Genomic DNA, 26395 nt, shown 5'->3' on the forward strand with positions numbered 1-26395 from the left:
GTTATTCCCTCGTGATGTGGATTAAGTGAGGGCAAATTTACCCATGTCTGCTGTGGAGGTACAGAGGGGAAATTAGGGAAACATTGAGAGACAAAATTAATCATCAATCTGAAAATAGCCAAACAAGTGTGTGTGTGTGGGGGGGGGGGGGTCCTCTGAGATATTGAATATAATGTAATAACAATATTTTTGGAAAGGGACATTTTAATATGATCTTCGATTGACGTGAATATGAAGTTGACTCAGTCATTATTACAATTTGAAATTAAATCTCCAGAGGGACGAGCTACTCGTGATTAGGTGAGTGAATGTCTAATAACCAAACATACATGAATTAAAAGTGATATGAAAATGATCAATCCAAGAATGATTGGTTTGGACACGTGATTATGTATTTGAATATGAATTTTCTTGCATCACGCAATAATCTGATGTCACCTTGTGATTGTCGTTTTTCTAATATTTTGGTTACGTCATGTAATCATAGGAGAGGGTCATATTATTAGGAACAACTTCAGTCCAATGCACCACAAACGACATGCACAAAAACAAACATGTTCAATAAAAAACAAAATGTGATAATTATCGGCACGATGGATCCACGATTGTGTAAACACTCAAGCACAAACATTGTCATACAATTCTATTACTCATAATAAATGTAACCATATTCAGGTACATTTTACATTTAATTAAAAAGGTACTGTTCTTATATATACAATGTAATATCACACTTAACTCATTCACTGCCATTGACGGCTTTAGACGTCAAAAATTCATTTGAACTATTTCTGTTAGTTTGACATTTTTTCCACTTTTAACAAGAGCATGAAAACCTAGAAAAAAAGTTATTGTACATTTAGAACAGATATAAAATTTGTGATTAATTGTGAGTTAACTATTTAAGTAATCTGATTAATTACAATTAAAAAATGTAATAGCCTGACAACCTAATTTCTAATAATCTTTTCTTTTCTTTTTTTAAATAATATTTTTTTCAAAAACCTTATTTTTAATATTTTCTTTTCGTTTTTAAAATCATATTTTTTTTTCCAAAAAAATAAAAGATTATTCAACTTAGGGCGTCAGGCGATTAAAATTTTTCATTGCAATTAATTGCATGACCTCAATAGTTAACACATTTTATATCTGGTCTAAATGTACAATATTTGTTTTCTTACTCTTGTTAACAAAAGTGGAAAAAAATGTTAAACTAATAGAAATAGTTAAAACTAATTTTTGACGTCTATGGCAGTGAATGAGTTAATAGGCAAATTATTAGCTACATTAAACTAAAATCTTAAAAGTAATTGAATGAATTTTTAATGACTACAGAAATAATCAAATTTAATAATTATTTTAAAAATGAAAAAGTGAGTACATTTCATAAATTATAATTATTTGTCAAAATCATTTAAAAAAATGAATACATCTAATAGTTATGCCTTTCTATTTAGTTAGGCAAGTAGATAAATAAAAAAAAAAGACGGATGTTGTCAGTATGATGCAGGGTTGGGGGGGGAAATCTATCATAATATTATCATACACATTATAATGGAAAAAAATATGGCAATCAAAGAGGAGCATTAGTGTCATAAGTGGACTTATGCAAATATACTTTGTGTTCATATTTCAGAGTGAAAATGTCTCAACGTCACTGCAAATCACGTTCTCCCCCACCAGATGTCAACACATGACAAACGTCACCTCTCGTCTCCTCGGAATTTTACATCTTCATGCATAATTCCTTCATCTGCCCGCCCACTTTCCCCGCAGCCGTCACTCGAAGTTGTCTGCTGCATGCGCGATTGACAGGGAAGGACAAACTGCATGCTAACAAGAGTTGATGGATTTACTGTATGTAATTTGTTGTGGAGAATTCAGCTCCGCAAAACAGTTTCACTTAGTTAGCATTAGCAACATGACATTTAGACAGGTGTGTCTTTTGCAGGTAGCAGCAGTAGTAAGCAATGCTAAAATAAAGAAAGTTACATTCAAATATTATGATATTATTTATATATATATATATATATATATATATATATATATATATATATATATATATATATATAACGGGAGAAAAACTCAGGTAATGTAAACTGAGAGGAGGGGAAGCTATTATAAACTAAGTGAAGCTATGCTAAAATAAAAGGTCAAGGTCAAATAAATTCTAATAAAATAAGCTAGGCTAAATTCAACTAAGATGTGATCTGAAATAAGATAAGCTTGGCTAAAATGGCCTACACTGAAGTTAGCTGAGCTATGAAGCTAGGGGACGCTAGCCTGTCATAAACGAAGTGAAGCTAGCTTGGCTATAATGTGTATGACCTATGTTACGCTAAGCTAAAATAAGTAAAGATTCGCAAAAGAAGAGCGCATGGAAACCGGCATAAATCGCATGTCCGTTTTGCGCATTTTCACAAAATTCGCATAAAAACGGAAACCTGACTCATAGTGCGGTTGTGATATATGCGAGCCGTTAGCCGTGGCTAGCTCTGGCTAAAAATAGATTTGTGGTCAAGATGTTCGATTTTAAGATCTTTCCAAATACCCTCCTTACGGTCTCTTATTTTCCTTTCCCAGCAGCCCAAAAGTTGAAATTGTTGTTTAAGTTTATGAAAATAAGTGATGAATCAACAATGTTATTGCTTTTGTTGTAACTTGCTAGCATAGCTAGCGCGTTCGGGGAATGAGCTACTTGGTTTAAAAATAACCCGCGATTCTTCACCTCGAAATCACCATTGATTAAATCCTAAAGTGGAAGACGCAAGAATGTCCGTGTTTTGAGAGCCATCCTACCTTAGAGCATACGTTTCCAAGTCGTCCGGTGCGGGCGGTATCGTCAAATGTTTGTAATCCAGTCGATTCCACTGTGGAGTGTCAATTTCTTATTGCGCACGCTTTTTTGTGTATCTGGATTAAAAGAACAGGCTTTCACTTCCTCCTGTGATAAATGATTCAAACCCAGCAAACAAACCTAATTATTTACGTGCCATACTTCCCGAATACTAGGCAATTACCAAGTTTCAACCTGTGCTAGACCGGTGACCTTTCATGCAGCAGGTCCAGATAGATACCATCTGACACTCATCCAAATTGCATCGCATCGGATCACGTACAACAAACAGGAGGAGAGAAAAAGCAATCAATGTTTGGAGCTATGGAGAAGTTTCAACATTGTTTTATCTGTGTTGTGAAAGATTCTCCCTTTCCACTTGTGTCTTCAGCTGACATTTGAGTGATAACATGTCAACCGTCCATAAAAAAAAAAGTTGGAAGCTCAGAGGTCACAACTTGCGCTGCAAGAGAGAGAGGGGAGGGGGGGGGGGATCTTACGGGAATAATGTTGCTTTTTCCACCGCCAAGAAAAAATAATAATACAGGATTTAAGTTTTATTTTATGAAGTGAATTCTGAAATTGATACATTCATACACAGGGGATAATTATAATAGTTTTGGATTTTTCATTATAGTTAGTTCTTATTTCATTTTGACTTTGTTTAAATTCATTGTTAGTTTTTAGTAGTTTTTTTATGCTTCATTTTCATTTTTTTTCTCATAGTTAGGCCTATTTATGGGATATTTGTTGAGTGCAAGGTTAAAAAAATAAAAAAGAACAATAAGTACTGTGTAAGTGTAGTAGTAAACTACAATTCCCAAACTCAAATAAATACATTAAAAATAAACACCTAAAGCCATTAGAAATTAATTGACAAAGATGAAACATTTTCATTATATTCATAGTAAATTTAGCTAGTTTTATAAACGTAAAAATGCGTTTCCGTTTCCGTTTTTTTTTTAAACACTCTTTTTTTTTAAGAGTTTTTCTTGAATTTTTGTTTGTTATTTTTGTAGCTTACATGTTTCATGATGTAATTCCTTTTTTTTTTTTTTACTGTGACTCGTGAAATAATATTTTATCTTAAGACATATATATTATTATTCACCCAATACAGAATTTAGTCTCCAGCAAACATTATTTGTGTCTTACAATATTGTGCCTCTTTTAACCCAAGAGTAAATATTTATTTTTTTTAACTTGAGAAATTATGAATTATTTTCATCAATTAAACATCCAAATTTTCTAAATAAACAAAAAAATACAATGATAAACTCGTTGAAACCGTGCGAGAGTCTCTTTCTTGGTGAAACTCCAATTCCCAACAGCCTCCGCGTGCCGGCATTACCCAGCACACACCGCGGCTTTGGGAAGATGAGGCCAAGATGGCGACTAAAACTAGCACAGAGGGCCCTCCTCCTTTTGATTGTCCAACATGGTGAGAAACTGCGCTAGCTTAACGTGTAACGTTGTAGCGCGATACAATTGAGGATGCACGGACAAGCCGTCAAATGTGTTCAAAGTTGGATAAATCTCGTTTTTCGTATGCCATTTTGTTATTTTCGCTGGTGCTGCTAGCGTTAGCATGTCTCCGATACTAACCAGCGTTGTTAGCGGCGAGGGGGTTCGCTATCTCCCCACCGAATATGTGGATCGCATGTAAAAATTATAATTTTATGAGTGATAACGGCATTTTGTTGACACAAGGATGAGGAGAAATCACTTTGTTTTTATGTATTTTTTTTTTTTTTAATGAGATGACTTTCTGCACGATGTCACTCGTGACTCATTCATTCATTGCACTTGCGTCTACTCCGACTGCGTTTAAGATGTACTAAGTAGAAACCCCCCAAAATGCACTTGATTTCAGGGGAGGCAAGCCACCCGTCGGGCTCCATCTCGATGTGATGAAAGGAGACAAACTGATCGAGGTAAGCAGAATGTGATACTACTAACAGCGGTTCTCAACTGTAGTCACCCTTGGACAATTTCCTTTTGATCTGGCGCACTTTTGTGGGAGTTGGAATCTGAAAATATACGAAGTGCTAAAGGCTTTAGTGTGTGTATTGTATTGCATCAGATACAAGCTCTGCAGCCCAGTGAGCGTCAGTTGTGTTGCACAGCACACTGACCTCCCTCTCCATGGCTGCACGGCTTCCGAAAGGTGCGAGAGCAACACTGAGCTCTGATATTTAAGCTTCTCAGTGGATAGTGGCACTGTTGAGTTATGGCTCAGAGGCACAGCTGGAAATTGTTGACTGGCCGATGCGCCGACTGACAAAATTACTTTTTTTTCCTCCCCCTTCTTTTTCAGAAACTGATCATAGACGAAAAGAAGTTCTACTTGTTCGGCAGGAATCCAGACTGGTGCGACTTCACCATCGACCATCAGTCGTGCTCGCGCGTCCATGCCGCCCTAGTCTACCACAAACACCTGAACAGGCTCTTTCTCATCGACCTCAACAGCAGTAAGACACCAACAAAATGAATTTGCTGCTCTCTAATCAATGCAACTCGGAATGAATCTGTGAATCTATTTGAGGAAATATGGTCATTTTTAAAATGTGTTTGTTTAGTGAGGCTTAGGAGCCACGTGTGGATCTTTAGTCCTTCTCCTGTGGCTCCCAGTGGATTAAAAAAATATATATAGAAATTATTATTTTTTACATATTTATTTTATTTTTTTAAGTAAGTATTCTTTAAATTAATTAATGATTTAGATTAAAAATGAATAATTACATATTTAATTTCCCCCCCAAATTTTTAAGTTGTCACAAAAAGAGATGAAAGGTAGATGAAAATGTTTTTTGTAATCAATTAATGATTTAGATTAAACATTTATAAATATTCAAAAATTGCCATTCCAAAATTTTTAGTTGTCACAGAGAGAAAGGTAAATAAATTTTTTTAATTAATTAATGATTTAGATTAAAAATGAATTAAATATTCAAAAATTGTCAGTCAAAAATGTTTAAGTTGTCACAAAAAGAGAGAAAGGTAGATAAAAAAGTTTTCAATAAATTAATGTTTTAGATTATAAATGAATAATTAAATATTCAAAAATTGTCAGTCAAAAATGTTTTAAGTTGATGAAAGGTAGATGAAAAGGTTTTTAAAAAATGTCCAAAAAGTGACCGTAAAATGTTCAAAAAGGAAGGAAAACAACAGAAAATTACCATAAAATGTTCTTGAAATTGCCAAAATAGTAGAAAATGTTCAAAAAGTACACATAACATGTCCAGAAACAAAAGAATAACAAAAAAGACGATAAATTATGTTTGCAATTGCCAAAAAAGTCAACAACAAAAATTGACCTAAAATGGCTCTTTTGACAGAAAAGGTTGCCGACCCCTGGTTTAGGTTAATTTTAGTTGACAATATTTTGTGAAAATAAATTCAAGTTTTCAATTTTTTCCCCCAGTCCAAACCCCGAGCCACCACCTTTTGATCTAAATTCACCCTGAATCAAATTATCCTCCGCATCTAACCATGTTTGCAGCACACGGTACCTTCCTGGGACACATCCGCCTGGAGCCACACAAACCCCAGCAGGTTCCCATCGACTCCACCCTGTCTTTCGGGGCGTCCACGCGCACCTACACCATCCGAGAGAAGCCCCAAACGCAGGGAGGCGCCGGCACCGGAGACGTTAAAATCGGAGACGAGGACGAGCTGAAAGGGCTTCTCGGGCTGCCCGAGGAGGAGACGGAGCTGGAGGTGCGTTCGTTTTATAGCACGCTGACATTTATCCGTCAACGAGTATCCTCTGTCAATGTTGTATTTGACGGCCCTGCGATTGTACCACAAGAACCTCACCGAGTTCAACACGGCCCACAACAAGCGCATTTCCACACTGACCATCGAGGAGGGCAACCTGGACATCCAGAGGCCCAAGAGGAAGAGGAGGAACTCGCGCGTGACCTTCAGTGACGAGGACTGCATCATCAATCCGGGTACGCCTGAAAATTGGTTTGCAAATTCAGTTTGAGTGTGCGGCACGGTTATCATACTTAAGGGCAAGTCAATCAAAAAATGTATTATTATTTTTGGGACAAAATCCAGCCGTTTTTTTATCAATATCAGAGGGCGGCCATTTTGCCACTCGCTGTCGACTGAAGATGACATCATAGTTGCTCGGGTCAGCTTCAGAGAACAGGTGAGCTGTCATTGGTCGTTGCCTGAGCCCAGAGCAATGTGATGTCATCTTAAGTCGACAGCAGGTGGCAAAATGGACGTCCCCCGACATGGATTTTTTTTTTTTTTAAACGGCTGCTTAACTCATATTCCACAAATGGAATTTTAATCAGAACGTCATGTTTAGACGAGTGAGGTCACATATTGTCAAGAAATGTTTACGGTTGACTTCCACTTTAACTCATTCAGTGCCAGTGACGGCTATAGACGTCAAAAATCAATTTTAACTGGGCTGGCAGTGAATGAATTAAAGACCTTTTGTGTTTCCAAATTTACTTGTAAACAGTTAAACGATCAAACTGAACCGCCATCAAAGAGTCCTTATTTTCACCTTAACCCATGGCCCGCCCCTTCCACAAAGTTTCTTAGAATCTGTTTGGTAGTTTTTCCACAAACCCACACGCTAACTAATAAAACGGCCACCAAAACAAGCATTCCCTGGTGGAGGTAACATCAGCAATTGGCAAAATGGCCGCCCCCTGAGATGGATAAAAATGGCAGGATTTTGCTTCATAACTCATATTCCACAAATGTAATATTAATCAGAATGTCATGTTTAGACGAGTGAGCTCACATATTAAACATTGTAAATAAATGCAAAAAAACAAACCAAATAACCACCACTGAAATTGGAGAGAAAAAAAATCGTCGACAAAATCAAGAGTTTTAATTTGATCAAAATTCAAACGAACTGAAACAACATTTTGCATTGACAAATGCCCCACAGAGGACATCGACCCTTCGGTGGGACGCTTCAGGAACATGGTGCAGACAGCCGTCGTCCCCATCAAGGTAAGACATTTGAAACGGAAATCTGCCTTCATTTCGTTTTCTAACCACATGCTTGCCACAGAAACGGCGCTCCGAGGGCCACAACACGCTGAGTCTGGACGAATTCGCCGTCAAGCGCATGCACGGTTACTCCCTGAGCGGCGGCCTTTACGGCGACCTGCCCCCCACCAGCCACGAGCACCAGCCCACGGGAGCCCCGGGCGGCGCCTCCATGCAGGGCGGCCTCCCGTTGCCCTTCCCCAACCCGGCCCCGGAGGTGGACCTGGCCCCCGAGGCCCCCCGGCCGCCCGTCACCCTCAACCCCACGCCGGTCACGGTGCCCTACCTCCCAGAGACCCACAACGAGCCGCGCAAAAAGAAATACGCCAAAGAAGCGTGGCCGGGCAAGAAGCCCACGCCGTCGCTGCTCATCTGAGCTCATCTGAGCGGCGACGGCTGACTCTCGGGCTGCGACCTGGCGGGGGCGACGCCATTCCCTCCTCGCGTCTTTTTTTCAGCCATCGCCTCACGCCGAGGCTCATGGCGCGAAAGGAGCTGCGTACAAACAAGATAAGAAAACATTTTGAGCCACCGTTAGAAGTGTTTGTGTGTCACAGACTAAAGTTCATTTTGTTTCCTCTCCTATGTTTTACACTTGTTTTCCACTCTTTTCAATGTTTTTTGCAGACGCTATTAATAAATGGCAAAAGGATATTTTTATACCCCATATTTTAATGTGACAAGCCACAAGTGTAACTAAAGAAAGCGATGCGGTTATTGTGTAAATACACTCTAGATACATTGCTCATGAAAAGTTGGGGATATTTTGGATTTTGGGTGAAATTTCAGAATTTAATTTTAACTCATTCACTGCCATTGACGGCCATAGACATAAAAATTTAATTTGAACTATTTCTATTAGTTTAACATTTTTCCCCACTTTTGTTAAGAGTATGAAAGCCTATTTTTTTTTATTGTATTAGAACAGATATAAAATTTGTGAATAATCGTGAGTTAGCTAGTGAAGTAATACAATTAATTATGTTTAAAAAATAATAATCGCCTGACGCCCCTAATTTTTTAATAAACTAATTTAAAAAAATAATATATATATATATATATATTTTAAGGAAAAGATTATTAAAAATTAGGGCCGTCAGGTGATTTAATTTTTCATCAAAATTAACCGCATTACTTCACTAGTTAACAATTAATCAAAAATTGTATATCTGTTCTAAATGTACAAAAAAAAACTTGATTTTCATACTCTTGCTAAAAGTGGAAAAAAATTTAAACTAATAGAAATAGTTCAAATGAATTTTTGACGTCTATAGCCGTTAATGGCAATGAATGAGTTAATTAAGGCTGAATGAAATAATCAAATTGTGATTTTATTTCCCCTTAATATTGCAATTGCGAGTGAATTTGGTCCTCTTAAGTTCTTTTTTTTTTTTTAACACTAATTTGTATTACAATAAGATCAGATTACTTATACTTGAATGGTTTGGTCTTATAAGTTAGGCTGAGGCTAAAATAAAGAAAAATGAACCATTAGTATAAAATACAATTTATGTACTTGAATTCCAGTTAGTCATTTAAGCGTTCCCTATAACTTCACAAAACTCTATCAAACAAATCACTCGGGAAATGTTAGATTACACCAGTAATGCAAACAAGTCTTTATATTTGTCTTATATTATACTTTATATATGTTGTGTATTTTATAATTTTATTTAACGTATTTCGTGAGCTTCCGGTTTGTGTTAAATTACTACTACTAAATACAGTCATTTTTGTAACTTGGTGTGCAACTTGGATGCCTAGTATGATCTAATGTTTTAGATGCTTTGCTGCCATCTTATGGCGAAGTCGACAAAAGACAGGACTAGATGTCAAATTTAATGAACACTTGCGTGTAAGGAGACTGTTCAAATATAATCTGATGGCTGTGGAGTGCACAAATCAGAGACGGAAAGAAACAAGGGCTACTTTCTTCACGCCAAAACAAAAACGATATGAGTTTATATTGAATTGTATTATTTTTCATTAGTAAGCTTAATCCTAAAATATCCCTAACTTTTTGTGAGTAGCGTCTATGCTCATAGTCATAATGTTGCACTGTATAACCGTTTATGTGATGTTTGACTCAATGCTAATTAAAAATAATAACTTGCGGTACTTTCTGTAGTTACGTCTTTGGACAGGAAACTTTATTAAAAGTAAAAAATAAGGTTCTTTAATATATATATATATATATATATATATATATATATATATATATATATATATATATATATATAAAGCACATCAATTACATCGTCTATGGCCGGAAGTGACGTACATATGCTTTAATCCTATAATGTTAATGACGCAGAAGACGCGGCCGGTCACTGACTTTGGATTTCGGTCCCTTCTCTTGTCCTTCCTCGTTGTGATTGAAAACGTGGAAGAAGGAGAACAAGAGTAAACAAGGAACAACTTCGACTTAACTCACGAGGATGCTAGTTGTGTTGACGGGCCGGAAATTGTGGCCCATCTTGGGGCGTCACGTGACCCAGCGCGCCACCTACTGTACTGCAGCTCAGCCTCAGGTACGCGCACGCACACGCACGCAATACAAAATTGTGCATTATGACGACAATGCGTGTTGCCATTTGGAATACTTCAGTGTGCTCACGTCACGTGCTCCTAAATGCGTTCACCCACAAATACACAAAATTCACACCAAAGTAAAACTGCACATACTTAAGTTAAAAGAAAACCACAAATACACAAAATTCACACCAAAGTAAAACTGCACATACTTAAGTTAAAAGAAAATACTATGTTAAGAGATAAATTTGAATTTATGTATATGCAACAAGTGGCCATAGATTTTAGGAATTATGGGTAAGATGCGCAATATATCCCTGGTGGTCTAGTGGTTAGGATTCGGCGCTCTCACCGCCGCGGCCCGGGTTCGATTCCCGGTCAGGGAACCATTTTCTTTTTTTAGGGGGTAGGAGCAGTCGAAGTCGTCAGCTGCCACCCATGGGTCAAATGCAGAGGATATATTATGTGTACATGACTGAAAAAATATGATTATTATTCGTCTATATATATTTTTTTTTTAACTCATAAAAATTATTGAAGAAAAAAAAATATTGGGGAAAATCTGCAAATAGGTGAATTCACTTTGTTTTTATGAAAAAAATTGATCATTTAACTCATTCACTGCCATTGAGGCTATCGACGTCAAAAATGTATTTCTATTAGTTGAAAATTTGTTCTACTTTTGTTAACAAGAATATTGAAACCTATATTTTTTATTGTACATTTAGAACATATATAAAATTTGTGATTAATTGTGAGTCAACTAGTGAAGTCATGCGATTAATTACGATGAAAATTTTTAATTAATCACACATTTTATATCTGTATTTAAAAAATATAAATAAATCCTAGGTTTTCATACTCTTGTTAACAAAAGTGGAAAAAAATATTAAACTAATAGTAATAGTTCAAATTAATTCTGTACCCGTCAATGGCAGTGAATGAGTTAATAAAATGTTATGTGCTGTCCATGTTCCAGAAAGCAAAAAAGACAAAGTTTGGTCCTCTGAGCGATGAAGATCGAATCTTCACCAACTTGTACGGCCGACATGACTGGAGGTGAACGCGCTGACCGCTTGATGACGTTCATTGAGCTTCCTCTTCAGATTCATCTTCGTCATCTTCTCTGCGCTTCAGGCTGAAAGGAGCGCTGAGGCGAGGGGACTGGTACAAGACCAAGGAGATCCTCCTCAAGGGACCCGACTGGATCATCAACGAGGTGAAGACGTCCGGGCTGAGGGGCCGAGGAGGGGCGGGCTTCCCCAGCGGCATGAAGTGGAGCTTCATGAACAAACCCAGTGATGGCAGGTAAGCGCATTTTTGGCTTATTTTGTCTACTTTTGGTGAACTCAAATAACCTTGGCTTTACAGGCCTAAGTACTTGGTGGTGAATGCTGACGAAGGTGAGCCGGGCACGTGTAAAGACCGTGAGATCATGCGTCACGACCCGCACAAGTTGCTGGAGGGCTGTCTGCTGGCGGGAAGAGCCATGAGCGCCCGCGCCGCTTACATCTACATCAGGGGAGAGTTCTACAACGAGTCGTCTAATGTGCAGGTACACCGTCCCCCTCCAAAAAAAAAAAGAAATACTAGAAATGTGCATCTTGACGCAGATAGCCATCAGTGAGGCCTACCAAGCGGGGCTGATCGGAAAGGATGCGTGCGGTTCGGGGTACGACTTTGACGTGTTTGTCATGCGGGGGGCCGGCGCTTATATATGCGGAGAAGAGACGGCCCTCATTGAGTCGCTGGAAGGCAAACAAGGAAAGCCCAGACTCAAGCCTCCTTTCCCTGCAGACATAGGTGAGCTCGCCGCACTCCGCCAGCAAAAAATGTATACGTCGCATTTGTTACGGAGACATTTCCACGAAACCTCGTGGAAGGCTAGTAGTGTATGGTGAAAAATCATTGTCAATCAAATCATTTTGAATCAAAAATCAAATCGTGAGACATTCAAAGATTCCCACCCCTAATCGACATCTTAATATATATATAATACATATATATATATATATATAATATATATATATAAAATATATATATAAATCTAACAGTTCCGGGATATTGGTAGCAGCATGTTTTGAAAAATTTAATAAAAACTTTTTCTACAGTAAATAAAGTAGTGCAAAATTTAAAAATATCTGAAGTGTTACATTTTTACTTATCTTAGTTTTAATTTCAAACAAAAACAGAAGGTGCAGAGTTCCCAGGGTCAGCAGCATCTATGACATTTTTAAAAATAATACATTTTAATTAGTTCCCTGAAGTTAACAGTTTTTTTAATGGATGTATTATCATATTCTTCAAAATGGACAAAGCCGATTTCCGTCAAAATGCTGAATATCGTCACCGATAATCATATAATCATCATAATAATTATTTTCCTCACAAATGTTCTTTATTAAAAGCACATGTTTTACCATTGACAAAAAAAAAAGCAAACTCAATGAAATTCAGTTGAGAAATTAGCAAATTATGGCGTGATTTCAACATCCATAGCCTTAGGAAAGTTGCCCCTACCAACATGGCCGCCATGTAGGCACGTCAGTTAGCTGACACGAGTTTTCGCTTCCCTTTTTTTTATGTAGGGGTGTTTGGGTGCCCGACGACCGTTTCCAACGTGGAGACAGTCGCCGTGGCACCTGCCATCTGCCGCAGGGGCGGAGCTTGGTTCGCCAGCTTTGGAAGGGAGAGGAACTCCGGAACCAAGCTGTTCAACATCTCGGGCCACGTGAACACACCGTGCACCGTGGAGGAAGAGATGTCCATTCCCCTGAGGGAGCTGATCGAGAGACACGGAGGTGTGTTTGTGTACATTCCCCTGGTTCACGCTCCCCAGTAGAAAAAACTACTGTAATGTGAAATTTCATATTTTGTTTACCGATTTCAGTGTGATTTTGTACTTTCAATAGGTGGGTTTCCATCCACCTATTTTTATTTAAATTTTCAAGAGTTGCAAAAAAGAAACTGAATGGAAACGCCAGACATAAAAAAAAAAGGCCCAAAATTCGCAAAAAAAAGTGTTTACGCTTGGAGGGGGTGGTTTTTGAAGCGTATCGAAAAAAGGAAAATGCGCATTTTGGCGATGGAAACAGGTTTTGTGAATAAGCGACTACAAGACCGGATATACGTCACACGCACGTTTGTAGTCACAATAAATGGCGGATGATAAAGGTAAGATATGTTTGAGGAGACAAAGAAACACGATTCATTTTATAATTAATTAAAGAAAAAAAGCATGAATGCCATTTTAGATGGCTTTATTTACATCAGCTCTCAATGTAACGACACACTTCACTTACATGCGGGAGGGAAGCCAACAAGACAAACTACTTCCGTTTAGTCCGTTAAAACCAACATTCCCACCTGGAACTCCCCATTGTCCCAAAGTTCCGTCATCTCGCGGCGCATGTTCGCAAAAGAAGAGCGGATGGAAACGGGCATAAATCGCATGTCCGTTTTGCGCGTTTTCACAAAATTCGCATAACAAATTCTTAACATTTGGATGGAAACCTGACTAACGTTACTCTTCCCAACTGTTATTTTTCGTGCACAGGAGGAGTGAGGGGTGGCTGGGATAATCTATTAGGGGTAATCCCCGGGGGTTCCTCCACTCCCATTATTCCTCGGCACGTGTGTGATGACGTAATGATGGATTTTGACGACCTGGTGCGGGCGGAAAGCGCCCTGGGCACGGCCGCCGTCATCGTCATGGATAAGTCGGTAAACAGTAGAGAAGAAAACCTCAATAGTGTGGAAGTTTATACTCTTTTGGACCCGGCTGGCGTCAAGTATTTGAATTCGACTTGTCCGTGCAGACCGACGTGATTCGAGCCATCGCACGTTTGATTGAGTTCTACAAGCACGAGAGCTGCGGCCAATGCACACCTTGCAGAGAGGGTGAGCCACCCAAAACTTTAAAGTTTTTCCCAAGCCATTCTGCATTCGAGAGGGCATTTTGTTTGAAGCTTTGTGAAATGCTATTCAGGGGTGGACTGGATGAACGCAATCATGTGGAGATTTGTGAGAGGAGAGGCGGCGGTTTCTGAGATCGACATGATCTGGGAGCTGAGCAAGCAGATCGAAGGACATACCATCTGCGCTCTCGGGGACGGAGCTGCTTGGCCCGTGCAGGTGAAGCTCATCAACACGCGATAAGTAAAGTGAACAGCAAACGCTTGGTGGGAGTCTTCACATTCCACAATTGGTCCTCCACAGGGTCTGATACGCCATTTCCGTCCAGACATGGAGGCTCGCATTGCTCAGTACAACAAGAAAAACGCTCCGAGGCACACGGACATTGAGATGATCTGAAATCCAGTGTAGCGGACCCCTGCATACTTGCGGTTTGGCACTCGCAGACCACCTATTCTTAATCCCCCCTGTATTATTAACTCATTCACTCATAGCCATCTTCACTGAAGCAACCCCCTTCGCTCCTGGCTGTTTTACTGGATTTTGACCGATTTTGCAAGGCCCATAGATAATTGGGTTCTATTGCTATAAAAACATGGAGCCTACCAAAAGAAAGATTAGAGTCTCTTCTTTCATCAGGAAAAAAAACATATATTTCTATCAATTTCCGTTTTACATAAATTAGTATTAGAATATAGTTAACACAAATTTAGACCTGTGGGTAAATGAGCTTGTTTGCAACATGGCCCTGGTTGATCTCTTATACTCTGCTGCCACCTGCTGGCTGTTTTTGTAATTCCTACCATTGCTTCACCCGTTCTCTGCAGTTCAGAGGCTGCATCAAAGCTTTATGTATGCTCTAGCATAAAAAAAAAAAGAAGTATAAATATGTCTTTGGGACATGTAAAACAGAACGTATTTATACGTTTTGGGGGGCAAATGGGTTAATTACTGGTACTGTATATGCAGAATTTTGCTATTAGCGGGTGGGCTCAGTCCTTATCCCGTGACTAGCGGGGGTCCACTGTATACGGTTGCAGGCCTATTATAAAAGTACATAATATAGAAATGTTTTATGCTGTTTGCTATTTATTCTGATAAACTAGACCTAAAACCAGTGCAAGATCAAGACCTGTTTTTGTCAACGGCCAATGAAAAATATTTTTTCATTCCTTCCCCCCAAAAAAAGGAAAGAAAAATCAGATATACAGCATCTGTACGTTGCAATTTATGCCACTTTATTTCCAAAAAGCAACCATTATTTCGGTTATTACTACACATTAGTCAAATAAATCACTACCAAAAAAAGAACAATATGGATTAAATTAAAGCTGATCGTCATTTTTTAATTTTATTTCCACAAAGACGATATATTTAGATATTCACAGTTTTTCCAAAATCAATTACTCATGTGACCATTCAAACATCCACCGCTTTGCAAAGTGTCAGTCCTAAAAAATGTTCATCTTTTCAACTGTACACGTGCAGAAAACACAAATATGCTTACTTGGACTAAACCCAAAGCTACGAGTCATCCGTGCGGAACTGCTGTGGAACTTTCAGGGCGCCATCCAGAAGGGCATGGACTGCTGCTGCTGCTGCTGCGGCTGCGTTTTAGCCCGAGGAGGCGGCGGGGGTGGGCAGCGGTAACCCTGAATCCAGTCTAAGGAGGTAGAAGTGGAGCCCCCGGGGTTACCTGACCCCGAACCTTTGGAACTCGGGTGGTCTTCCTCTTCATCGGAGGAGTCGCCGGCGTACGCGACCAAGCCCGTTTTTAGCCTCTTCCCAGCAGGCTCTGCTAAAGGGAGGGGGGGGGAGAGCACACATTTGGAGGAAAAAGAAAGAAAGACAAGAAGAAAAACAGCAAACACAAAACATGGCAGCAGCAATTCAACATGATCCAAATCGGAAGAAACATATTAGTTCGGCGGAGGATGGGAGGGCCATCCCAGAGCCGCCATTGGTCGGTGGGGGGCGTCCAATGGAGCGGCAGGACGGCGTCACGTGACAAGTCGTTGTCAACCCCCCCGCCCCCCCAGGGATGACATGGAAGAGAGGAAAAACAGAGAAAAAAAAGAGAAAACACAAAAACAGGAGAGAGACTCGTTAGTGAGGGAGGCCAACACCGCACAGTGATGATGTCATCAGAATGGGACAAAGACACTGGATAAAAGGCTCCACTTTTTAGCCTTTTTTTTTTTGTTTTTAGCCACTGCGGCAGAATCCTGGAAGAGTCATCAAAAGCATCAACTCTGCCTCAGCTGATCCACAGGAGACATTTTAGTTTAAGTCTTAAGTGGATTCCTGCTAAAATTGTAAGGAGGGGGGAATGTTCCACTTTTGCTGACTGTGGACTTGTCAATGCGATGTAATGGACTTACCCACAGGGCCTTGCGGTGGCCTTCTCTCCTCCATCTTAGGTCTCACGCAATTCACCAGCAACAGCGGTGGCGGCATTAGCTGCCTACTGTAGAAAAACAACAACACTTCGCTATTTATATTGATTAAAAAAACAACAATTATTATTATATTCATGGCCATAATGTTGGGCAACCAAAAAGTGTTACAAGGAAATTATACACTTATTAAAAATAGTGCTATTTGATTTTATGAGTAAAGAAAGAAATAATGCATTACTGTAGCGTGTTAAAATTACCGCAATAAAAAGGTGAAAAGTATGTGTAAAATAACATAACATAAAATCATTTTATGTAAAATTACCATTAAAAAAAATGGAGGAAAAAAATATTTGTGTAAAGAAAATTACATAAAATGTGTAATAATTAAAATTTTGGCAAGTGTGTTTGTGAAGTTAATGTGAAAAATGTTTTTAAAAGTACAGTACAGCAATCCCCAGTAAACAAAAAAAAAGTGTAAAAGTCTTTAAGGATATAACTATAAAATAAATTTTCATCACATATTTCCCATACATTTAGTAATTTGATTTTTTTTTTGTCCAATATGTTTAAGACGTGTGTTTCAATAAGTTTGAATGTTTCAAAGCGTGCAGGAAAGTATTAAGGCTAAAAGCTATATATATAAATTAATAAAAAGTTTAATGATATTGCGGATTTTCACCTATGTCCGGTGGGCCTGGAACGTAACTCCCGGGATGAACAAGGGATCACTGTACTGTAAAAAATAAAATAAAATAAAAACAATAAACTGTAACATGCGGTGCACGAGTATATAAAAAAATAATGAAGGGCGTGATAAATGATTTCCAACAGAACTCTGCGTACCCGTCCCTCTCACTCGTCTGGCCGGAGGAACTCGCCGGTGGGGGTCCTGCAGTCTTGGGGCTGCCCGGGGAGAAGCCTGCACCTAAATTAGTCATATGAATGGGTCCATGCTATGAGCAGAAAGACACACAGGCGCCGTTAGCAGACATCCTCAACTTGAATTTACTGGCCACAGTATCAAAAGTCACTTTTTCTCCCCCCTTACCAAAATGTCTGACCAACTTTTTCCTGCGTCACAATTTAAAGGCACTTTCAGCGTATCACAGAAAATATATTTTTCTTCATGTAATTAACCACCATGAGCAAATAGGAAACAAAACTAAAGCTAAACCGTTTTAATTGTTCCCGCAAAATATTATTGGATGTTCTATTTGTGTATTAGTGCCGTGTTTATAGTAAACTCACAGTTTGATGGTTTTAAGTGATCGCAATTGTGATGCTAATTCTTGTTAGCCCATCTACGGTGTTTCCCATCCATGCTAGCTGACTTAATTTGGCTAATGATAATGACAGTGATGTGTTTAAAGGCAAGAAAGGCAGTTTTATTTATGTGGCACATTTCATACACATTGTGCTTTACCCAATGAAAAATGAAAAATTTAATTCTCTTGTTTTTTGTGTCAGCCGTACAGTAAAAGTTGAACCCTCTTTAATCAAGTAAGCATGGCCTGTTAATTTAGTGAACTTTGCGAGTGAGAACGGGTGCTAAGAAATACTTAAAACAGTAAACTGCCAAGATTACTGTAAGAAAACAACTGAAAACAGCACAAAGTAACCGAAGCAAAAATGCAGATTTCACAACAAAAATACGTGCAAGCATAGGAGATCTGAAGACCTGAAGCCGCAAGGAAAAAATATTGCGCTTCTCGTCCAAACTTTACGGTATGTGTATGACTTGGATACATTGCGAGAGCACAGCGTATCATCGAGTATCAACTACCAAACATTTTAAAGGAGGACAACACAAAATGAAAAAAAAAAAAAAGACTGATGCGTTGTACGTGTTGCTCACCTGATAGCCAAGCAGGCCACTGTCACGCTCGTCGGGCACTTCCTCTGTGAAGCGTCTTTTCTGCGCTGGATTGGCCAACGCGGATGGAGGAGGCGGGGCCACAGCTGAAGGAACATAGGACATTGGAGAGACCGTCTGCATCGAGAGAAGAAATGTCAGTATTCATGGTCTTCTCCAATGTGCAAAATATTGGCAAATTTGATGTTTAATATGACTGATGACTGAACTAACAATGCCTGGGTTTAATTTAAATCCTGTTAAAAATCAAATTATTTTTCTGGAGCCAGTAAATTTTGAGTTTTCGTTAGCTCTATATGCAGTAACATATATTTCAATTAACTACTGAAATTATGTAATTTGCCAACATATTCCTATTTATTGACATACAACTGTACAATATTACATTCACAATGTTTGCAAATGGCTACCTGAACCAAAGTAGCTGGAGGAGGAACAGGAACTGGAGCAGGGGGAGGAGCAGGAACAGGCGGGAGAACGGGTGGCGGAAGAGGTGCTGGAACAGGAGCGGAAACAGGAGGCGCCGGACAAAGAGGCGGGCCCAGATTAGGAGGCGGCGGCGGCGGCACCGGAGTAGGTGGGAACTGAGGGAGGACAATATTGGGTGGCATGGGGGGGGGCACGGAGAAGGACATTGGTGGGGGCTGATTCTGAGGCACGGGCACTGGCATGGGATAGCCCGGCTGGAAGCCAGCTGGGGGGTAGTATGGCGGCTGCGGGGGCATCCCGTTCATCACTGGGGGCTGTGCGAAACCTGGAAGGAGACGAGGGTGTCAGACGGTCAGGTGGTGCGAGACAGCATGGTTCAGATGATTAAAAAAAGGAAGCTTTAAATGTCATTTTGAAAACGTACCTTGTTGTGATGGCATCATTGAGCTCATTTGACTGAGGAAGCGAGAATACTCTGAGTGGACCTAATAAGGGAAGACAAAACCTCATAGTGGCTCGACAATAACGTGTACAGACGTACAAAAAAGGTGCTGCTCACAGTTTGAAGCAGGTTTTGACACAATGTTTTTGCTGCTGCAAGACCTTCTGGTTTGGGATGACTGCAGAAGAACATTGGAAACATGGTAAGGTCACACTACTTTGCATCATAACAATGACAAGCAAAGAGGAACTGTTCAAAATCATCCACTCATTCCGTATTCACTATACTGTGTGATTTGGCATTTGCATATTCACACTATGAAATATGTAGAAGTGAGTTGAGGAGCTTCGTTTGTAGACAGAGATTTGCCACCATCCTCTCATTTTGCATTGTAGTATCTGTGACTGAATGTGTGTAGCGTGAAAAATTTGCGGGCTAACCATTCACCCACACGCTAACGCCGGGATAACTCCCAAATAGCCGCAAAAAAACGACTATTAGCTATTAGCCCGCGAACTAACCGTTAGCTCACGGGCTAACCTAATTGCTGCTAATTCGCGGGCTAACTCCCAAATGGCTGCTAATTTGCGAGCTAACTGTTAGCTCGTGGGCTAACTGTTCACCCACACGCTAACCCTGGGATAACGCCCAAGTAGCCGCTAAAAACAGCTATTAGGTTAGCCTGCGGCCGTTAATCTGCAAGCTAGCCATTAGCTCGCGGGCTAATAGCCGCTAATTGCTGCTTATAGGCTGTTATCACTGCACGAGCAACCAATCAGATGGTGCTGTGGGCGGGTCAATGCTGCAGGGAGCCAACAGCCGCTGGAGGAGAAAAGCGGCCATCGGAGCAAAAACAACAGTTTTTAATATATCAGCCATCAAAACAAAAAAAAGAGGCCGATATTCATAAAATGCTGAATATTGGCACGGATTATCTGCCGGGCCAATTATCGGTCTATCCCTAAGATTCTCACCAATGGCTGCATTAAATGAGTTATGGATGTTTCCCACAAAGAGTGAGTGATTCTGAACACAGCCCACATTTTGCGGGCTTGAGCGACCCCCACCTGATGTAGATGTACATGGGCTCAAAGGCCTCTCGTCCGGACGTGGGCTCCAGGCAGCCTGAGCCTTTTCCCCTGAGGAAGACTTTGGCTCCGGTCTCAGCCTGGATGTGTTGCAGGTACGAGCAGTTGGGACCCTCCACCCGCTCTTTGACAGCAAAGCCCGGGATGGCGTGCTCCAGGCCCACAAAGGTTTTATCTTGAACGTAGTGCATCTGCAAAATCAGAATCGTTAATGTTTTTATTTTATTTTATACATACTAGTACAGTTTTTAATCAATTTACTCCATACTTGCATGCTGAATAGCATTAGTAAAACTCCCAGTTTTTTTTAATTAATTTATTTATTTTTTAATGGTAGGAGCTTGTCCCTGGAACAAATAATTTCGCTTGACATTGTATTTCCTTTTGGAAAAACGTGGGACATGGAGGTCAACCAACGGAGCTTCCAGTGCGTTTTCAATCATAACGGTCTGTCTTACCCCGGTTTGGAAATGCGGTTTGTGGTGCGTCATTGGGTGTAGCGAAGGTGGAGGTGTTTGCTGATAAACCGTCACGGCGGGCGGGGTGGAGGAAAAGGACGAGGTCACCGACGACGAGGCGGTCGCTGCTTTTACAACCCCGTTGGTGATGATCTCCTTGATTTTGTTAACAGCTCCTGAAAGCACAGCCAAACAAACGTGTCGAAAAAACACACGACATATTACACATATGGCAGAGTACGGTACTACTGACGGTCCACGAGCTCCCGCGTCTGTCCTTGAACGTGCAGATACAGAGGCCGGTCCCTAAGAGGAAAGAGGACAGAGGCCGTGTTAAGACACATAATAAACAAGACAACTTGAGATGACTCAAGAGAGATGAGCAAAGTCACCCTGGTGGCGCTTTGCCCTTTTCCTCTGCAGTCATGTAGCGCCCTCTGGTGGACACGGCAGCGCTGCTCACTTTACTGATCTGGAAACAAAGAATGTCACATTTTTACACACGAGAACAACCCTGCCAAATTTGAATAATATCACCAAGTATATGAAACGAGGCGTCCAAAACACGAAAAGCAGGCCATTGTCTCATTTTCAAGGGCTATTACTAACAATCATTGAATACCAGTTATCCATACTGACCTCATCCTGTGTCTGTCCTCGTGTCAATAGATTCCGGCATGTGATCGGGACGTCATTGATCTCGACCTCCGCCACCACCAGGTCATCTTTAGCCTTGGCTGACACCTGAGGTTTCCCAATGCCTGTAACCTGAAGAAGAAGGCAAGTGTTACCGCAAAGATTAAACTCATAAAATGCTTTTAATGTACAGCACCAAAGGATTAAGATCAGGGATTAAATGAAATAAAATAAATTTTTACTGCCTGGTAGGCTGCTACGTCAGGATTTACAAACATGGCCGTGTTGGCAACCGGCCATTCGTGCTTGCGAGAGACTCTCACATTGAGGAAGTACTCTGTGAAAAGGGCTTAATTCTCTCTGTTTCGTCATTGTTCACCTCATCTGAGTGCGTTTGTGTATGGGTGCGAGCAAGTTGACTGACGTGAGGGAAAGAAGCAGTGTGACCGAATGTTAATAACATATGTAAACAGACATGCACGTAAATGACAATGTATCAAGTCTGGACTAAACTATTATCATGATCATTTAATTTATCCAACGCGATTTAGTAATTATTATGATAGGCCTACTCGTATCTCAAGTCCGTGGTCGCTAGTCAAATAATTAAAAATCGGCTATATGACACCTTGAAATACTAGAAAATCAGATCCTTCGTATCTGAAGGTACTAATGTACTGCCTCCAGATCTCATAGTGCAAAGTGGTTCTAAATAAACCACTGACAACTCCAACAACCCTATAATTATATTTATACTTGTGAGCAAGTTTAACAAGATCAAAGCGTAGAAAACATTCCTTGCAGCAGTGTTTATCGTTTACCTTTTCAATTGGCCCCGGTGTGCCAATCTGCGAGGGTTTGAGTTTGCCCTTTGCTACCAGCATGGCGTTAATCTTAGCCGCCACCGCGGCGGCGGCATCCAAAGCCCCCGTGGGTGCCGCCTCAGAATCCCCCGGTCCTCCACAACCGAGCCCCAGCTGGTCCCACTTGCTAGCGCGGCGGCTAGGAAGACAACAACACATCATTTACTCAAGCAGCCAAAAGGAGGTTGTGGATATAATTATGCATTACATTGATATAAAGTGCGACTACAAGCATAGTTGTGATTACGGTTTTAAAGAGACGTAATGGGTATTTAGCGTGGCTAACTACAAAGAGCTAAACCGCAGCAAGAGTCCACCATGGTTACATAAACTAGCGAGTCCAGTTATAAATGACGTCGGCCAAAATATTATCACACGAACGCTTAACTTACCCGCCGTTTTGACTTCCACCAAATGACATATATGTCCTTAAAAGTTCCTCTTTCGCTGTGTAAAGACACACGCGAGGTATGTGTTTCTCTATATTTAGCACACGTATCACACTAGCTGACGCTAAGCTAACCGAGCAGACAGACGCTTCCGTCTCCGGTTTGTGGATCGTTGCTAAGAAGAGTCGCCGTTAGAGGGCGCCAAATGCAATCTTGTCTTTTTTCAAAATGGTGGCGCTCACCTGTTCGATTTTGGGGCTTGAGCTGTACGCCACAACATTTGGAAGTAGTGAAGGTAAGTTTTAGCAATACTGGAGCTCATGTTGGGACACGAGTGGACACCCATTTCACTGTTACTTATTTAGCTGTTAAAAAAAAAAAAAAAAAATTACTTTGTGATTTAAAATAAAATCCCAGTTAAAGTACACATACTAGTTTGAACAGTCCGAGCCAAAGTAAGTTGTACTTATTGAACTCATGTTGGGAGATGAGCTGACATCAATTATTTGAGCTGTTTTTATTATTTTTAGATTTAAAGTAAAATCCCAGTTAGAGTAGCCTACACAATATATGTACTCCATATATGTTGGCTTGCAGTATGTGTACCTTAATTGGGATATCTTTCTTTCTATTTCAAACAAATAAGTGTCAGTTTTGACAGTCTATGCCAGGGTTGTCAAAATGAATTTGAGCTCAAATGGGCCAAACCAGTATATTTGTGGCCTAATAAGATATAAATAACAATTACAGGTATTCCATATTTTTCCCTTTTTGGTGCAAATAATTAAAAGGCCATTTAGAAAACATTCAATTTTGTTAATTATTATCTTGTTGAAAATCATGAGCAATCTAAAATTTCCTCACAACTTACAAATCACTGTGGATCTCAATATTACTAAACAGCATACACGTTAGTAATTTAACGCTGTTAAGCGTTCAATATATTAATGTTTTTAGAGGACACAAATTTAGTAACTCCTCATGAATTTTAAACAAACTGCTCATGTGGGGAGAAATGTGTACCTTTGAGATCAGTGTCATAGACTAGTGGTGACATAGGTTGAAATTTTTCATGGCTGATAGCATCTATAAGCAAACTAGGTCTATGTTTAAATCCGGTAAACCTAATCTGCTTCCTCTTTTACCTAAAAGACGCAATTTGGCTTCTTACCATACCCACTCTCTTGGAGTTAGAATTATTCTTAAGCAATGTCTGCCATCTAGCTGTGAACACTGTTATTACAACTTCAAACAGCTCCTCTACAGTAAACATGATTATCTTAAAAAAAATAATGTGGGCATGGGCCGTGAGTTGCCCATCCCCCGTTCCATACTTTGAAAAGTCTTTGGAGTGTCTTCTGCATGCTCATTGCTCACCCATGGTGTTCACATGAGTAAAGCGTCAGAAGGTCAGAGTTCAGGGGACCCTCGCTGCCTGACTTGACTCAGACGCCTGTTTATGTGCAAGAAGAGGAGGAGGCCGAAAGCCAGGGAGGAGATAGCAGAGAAGAGCAGACGTGTCATATTTACTGTCTTTGCTAGTAAGAGCCCAGGTGCGAACCGTAATACGTATGTCGGTTGATGTAACCTCCGGCCTCTCTGGCTCACAAGCCAGGGCCTCGCCTGATCCTGGCCGCTGACGCCGACGTGCGAAGTCGCCGGATGTGATGGAGAGGAGGGTGCCTCACCGCAGGGTCGCATCGAGTAAAACAAAGAAACACTGTGAGCAGCCGTGGGTTCTGTGTTTGCTGTCAAACCAGCAATTACAAGAAGGTCAAGCACAACACGTTTGATCCAAAATCGTTTTCCCATGCAAAATAAGGGAAGTGCAAGGATCGTGCATCCTACAACACTTTAACATTCCATATTGTCGTATATATTATGAATTTAATTCATTCCGTGGCCATGCTTGTAACAAAAAAACAACAACCTTTTATCTCAAATCATCCTTCCCTAATTGAAATGAATGGAAATGCCATTAATCCGTTTCAGCCCGACCCTCACCAACATAACAAAATGAAATATAATGTATTAATGTAAAGAATTAGGCTGCTCATGCATCCTAATTTCATGCTTCCATTTTCACATTGTGCTCCTTCTAGTCTGTGCACCCTGGCCACTAGGGGGCAGAGTAATGAAGACCTTCATATTCCACAAAGAAGAGTTTCACAACAAAGTTACTCGGTAAGCAATTCTAATCATTTTTTCACGCATTGAGAATTGTGACGTATATATGTGCTGCGTAAAAAGTTATAACTACCAACACAATGATACAGTACAAGTTTTTTTTAGGCTTCCTGCGGTGTTTTTCATTGTGTGTGAGCATCAAGCTAGCACTAAGCAGACTATTGTAAATTAATTGTCTTAACTACACAACAAGTAATTCGTTTTATGTTTAAAATTCAACTGGGAATAGCAAAAAACAGCCTTCCACAACCAATTCACTGCCCCCATTAGCACCCGCAACTCAAGAAAAAAAAAAGGATATCCTTTAATGTCCTTGTGAGGTACGCTGCATGTAGCTGCTCACACCCAAATTTTATTTATTTTTTGCCACACACAGGCGTATCTTTGGAAAAGTGTTTCAGGGGCACAATAGCCAACGTGTTGCCAATTTTTCCGATTTGTTAGAGCATAAACTGAGCCTGTTTTTTTTTTTTACGATGCGGTGTTTAAAGCCATATAAATATGCGAAGCGTATATGTAGGAAACGTGGAGGGTGACGGAAAGAGGGAAAACATATGGAGGGATTAAATTTTCGCAGGCAGGGAAGTGAGTGCTGCGGGAATCTTTTCGGCGTACGTCTGCAGAGAATGTGAGCCTCTTATACAGCTCGCAGCAGGATCTTGGCCCGGGCCGCGGCCTCGTCTCGTCTGCCCGGCGGGGTGCTTTCCTGAGCGGGCTGCCCAGGGGAGGGGCACCTGCGAGCAGGCACGATCACTGGTCAAGAGGCGGGCCCGGCAGGCGGGGCGAAGGGGGTGCTGGGATGGAAAAGATGCTCGGTGGTTCCAGGAAACGGACATCTGTTGGATGTATGAAATCCTCAGGTAGAGCGCAGGGACATTCCCACTCACAACTATTTGTCCTCAACTATTCCCGGCGAGGAGCTAATGACGCTATCTCATCATGAAATCAGAGGCTTCTGTTGTCCTGCAGAACACGAGTTATGATTGGAGCGGGCCTGACTGGTGTTGGCCACTACCAACACACACAAAGTTTATAGATAGGCCGGCCTGCCAACTGACACAATATTTTCCATCCATTTGATCGGCTTGGGCAAACAGTGCGTATTTGAAGTTTATCAAACACTCAGTCATCCCAGCAGACTCATGGGAGGATTTAATCATCTGATACGTTGAGTTTTTATAAGACACACACACACATACGTGTCAACATCAACGCTGTGCCACCGAGTGTCATTGTAATTTGTTGGACGTCCTTTGCTTCTCACGAGCAGCACCCTCGAGCTTCTCTCATTTTGCCAGAGGAGGAAAAAGTACTCCTATC

General features: G+C 40.5%; 4 protein-coding genes and 1 non-coding gene across 12 annotated transcripts in view; 4 read left to right on the forward strand and 1 right to left on the reverse strand.

Annotated features, from left to right (window-relative positions):
• The first annotated feature begins 4205 nt into the window (after positions 1 to 4205).
• LOC147172790 (nuclear inhibitor of protein phosphatase 1-like) lies at positions 4206 to 8518 on the forward strand. The gene is made up of 7 exons (XM_086079031.1): positions 4206 to 4277; positions 4710 to 4770; positions 5154 to 5307; positions 6339 to 6556; positions 6648 to 6792; positions 7761 to 7825; positions 7887 to 8518. Exons 1-7 carry the CDS (start codon positions 4225 to 4227, stop codon positions 8238 to 8240), a joined length of 1050 nt encoding a protein of 349 aa, XP_085935157.1. The 5' UTR covers positions 4206 to 4224; the 3' UTR covers positions 8241 to 8518.
• A 1659-nt stretch (positions 8519 to 10177) lies between these two features.
• Positions 10178 to 17823, forward strand: LOC147172791 (NADH dehydrogenase [ubiquinone] flavoprotein 1, mitochondrial-like). Its single transcript, XM_086079029.1, has 10 exons — positions 10178 to 10395; positions 11376 to 11455; positions 11534 to 11704; positions 11768 to 11951; positions 12010 to 12199; positions 12985 to 13197; positions 13953 to 14119; positions 14215 to 14296; positions 14385 to 14530; positions 14615 to 17823. The coding sequence occupies exons 1-10, from the start codon at positions 10303 to 10305 to the stop codon at positions 14708 to 14710; spliced, it is 1422 nt and encodes a 473-aa protein (XP_085935155.1). The 5' UTR covers positions 10178 to 10302; the 3' UTR covers positions 14711 to 17823.
• trnae-cuc (transfer RNA glutamic acid (anticodon CUC)) lies at positions 10711 to 10782 on the forward strand. Its single transcript has one exon. It is a non-coding gene; the product is annotated as a tRNA-Glu (tRNA).
• khdc4 (KH domain containing 4, pre-mRNA splicing factor) lies at positions 15529 to 23048 on the reverse strand. 8 transcript variants are annotated; one of them, XM_086079020.1, is made up of 15 exons: positions 22892 to 23048; positions 22458 to 22638; positions 21640 to 21768; positions 21393 to 21472; positions 21254 to 21306; positions 21001 to 21176; positions 20522 to 20733; positions 19572 to 19632; positions 19437 to 19497; positions 18994 to 19337; positions 18566 to 18700; positions 17554 to 17663; positions 17390 to 17443; positions 16693 to 16775; positions 15529 to 16106 (listed from the first exon to the last, which is right to left on the reverse strand). In XM_086079020.1, exons 1-15 carry the CDS (start codon positions 22918 to 22920, stop codon positions 15871 to 15873), a joined length of 1944 nt encoding a protein of 647 aa, XP_085935146.1. In that variant the 5' UTR covers positions 22921 to 23048; the 3' UTR covers positions 15529 to 15870. The 8 variants fall into 8 exon arrangements, with proteins under 8 accessions (XP_085935146.1, XP_085935145.1, XP_085935144.1 ...); XM_086079019.1 differs by having other exon boundaries at positions 15529 to 16109; XM_086079018.1 differs by having other exon boundaries at positions 16693 to 16778.
• A 72-nt stretch (positions 23049 to 23120) lies between these two features.
• The window catches only part of kcnj14 (potassium inwardly rectifying channel subfamily J member 14), a 30837-nt gene continuing 27562 nt past the window's right edge, over positions 23121 to 26395 (forward strand). The window contains exons 1-2 of the mRNA XM_086079026.1: positions 23121 to 23183; positions 24991 to 25072. The gene's annotated coding sequence lies outside the window, so the exon portion shown is untranslated. The remainder of the gene's footprint in view (positions 23184 to 24990; positions 25073 to 26395) is intronic.

Source organism: Leptonotus elevatus, chromosome 6, assembly GCF_054856555.1.
Source record: "Leptonotus elevatus isolate MCC_2025b chromosome 6, RoL_Lele_1.0, whole genome shotgun sequence".
NCBI classification, from domain to species: Eukaryota; Metazoa; Chordata; class Actinopteri; order Syngnathiformes; family Syngnathidae; genus Leptonotus; species Leptonotus elevatus.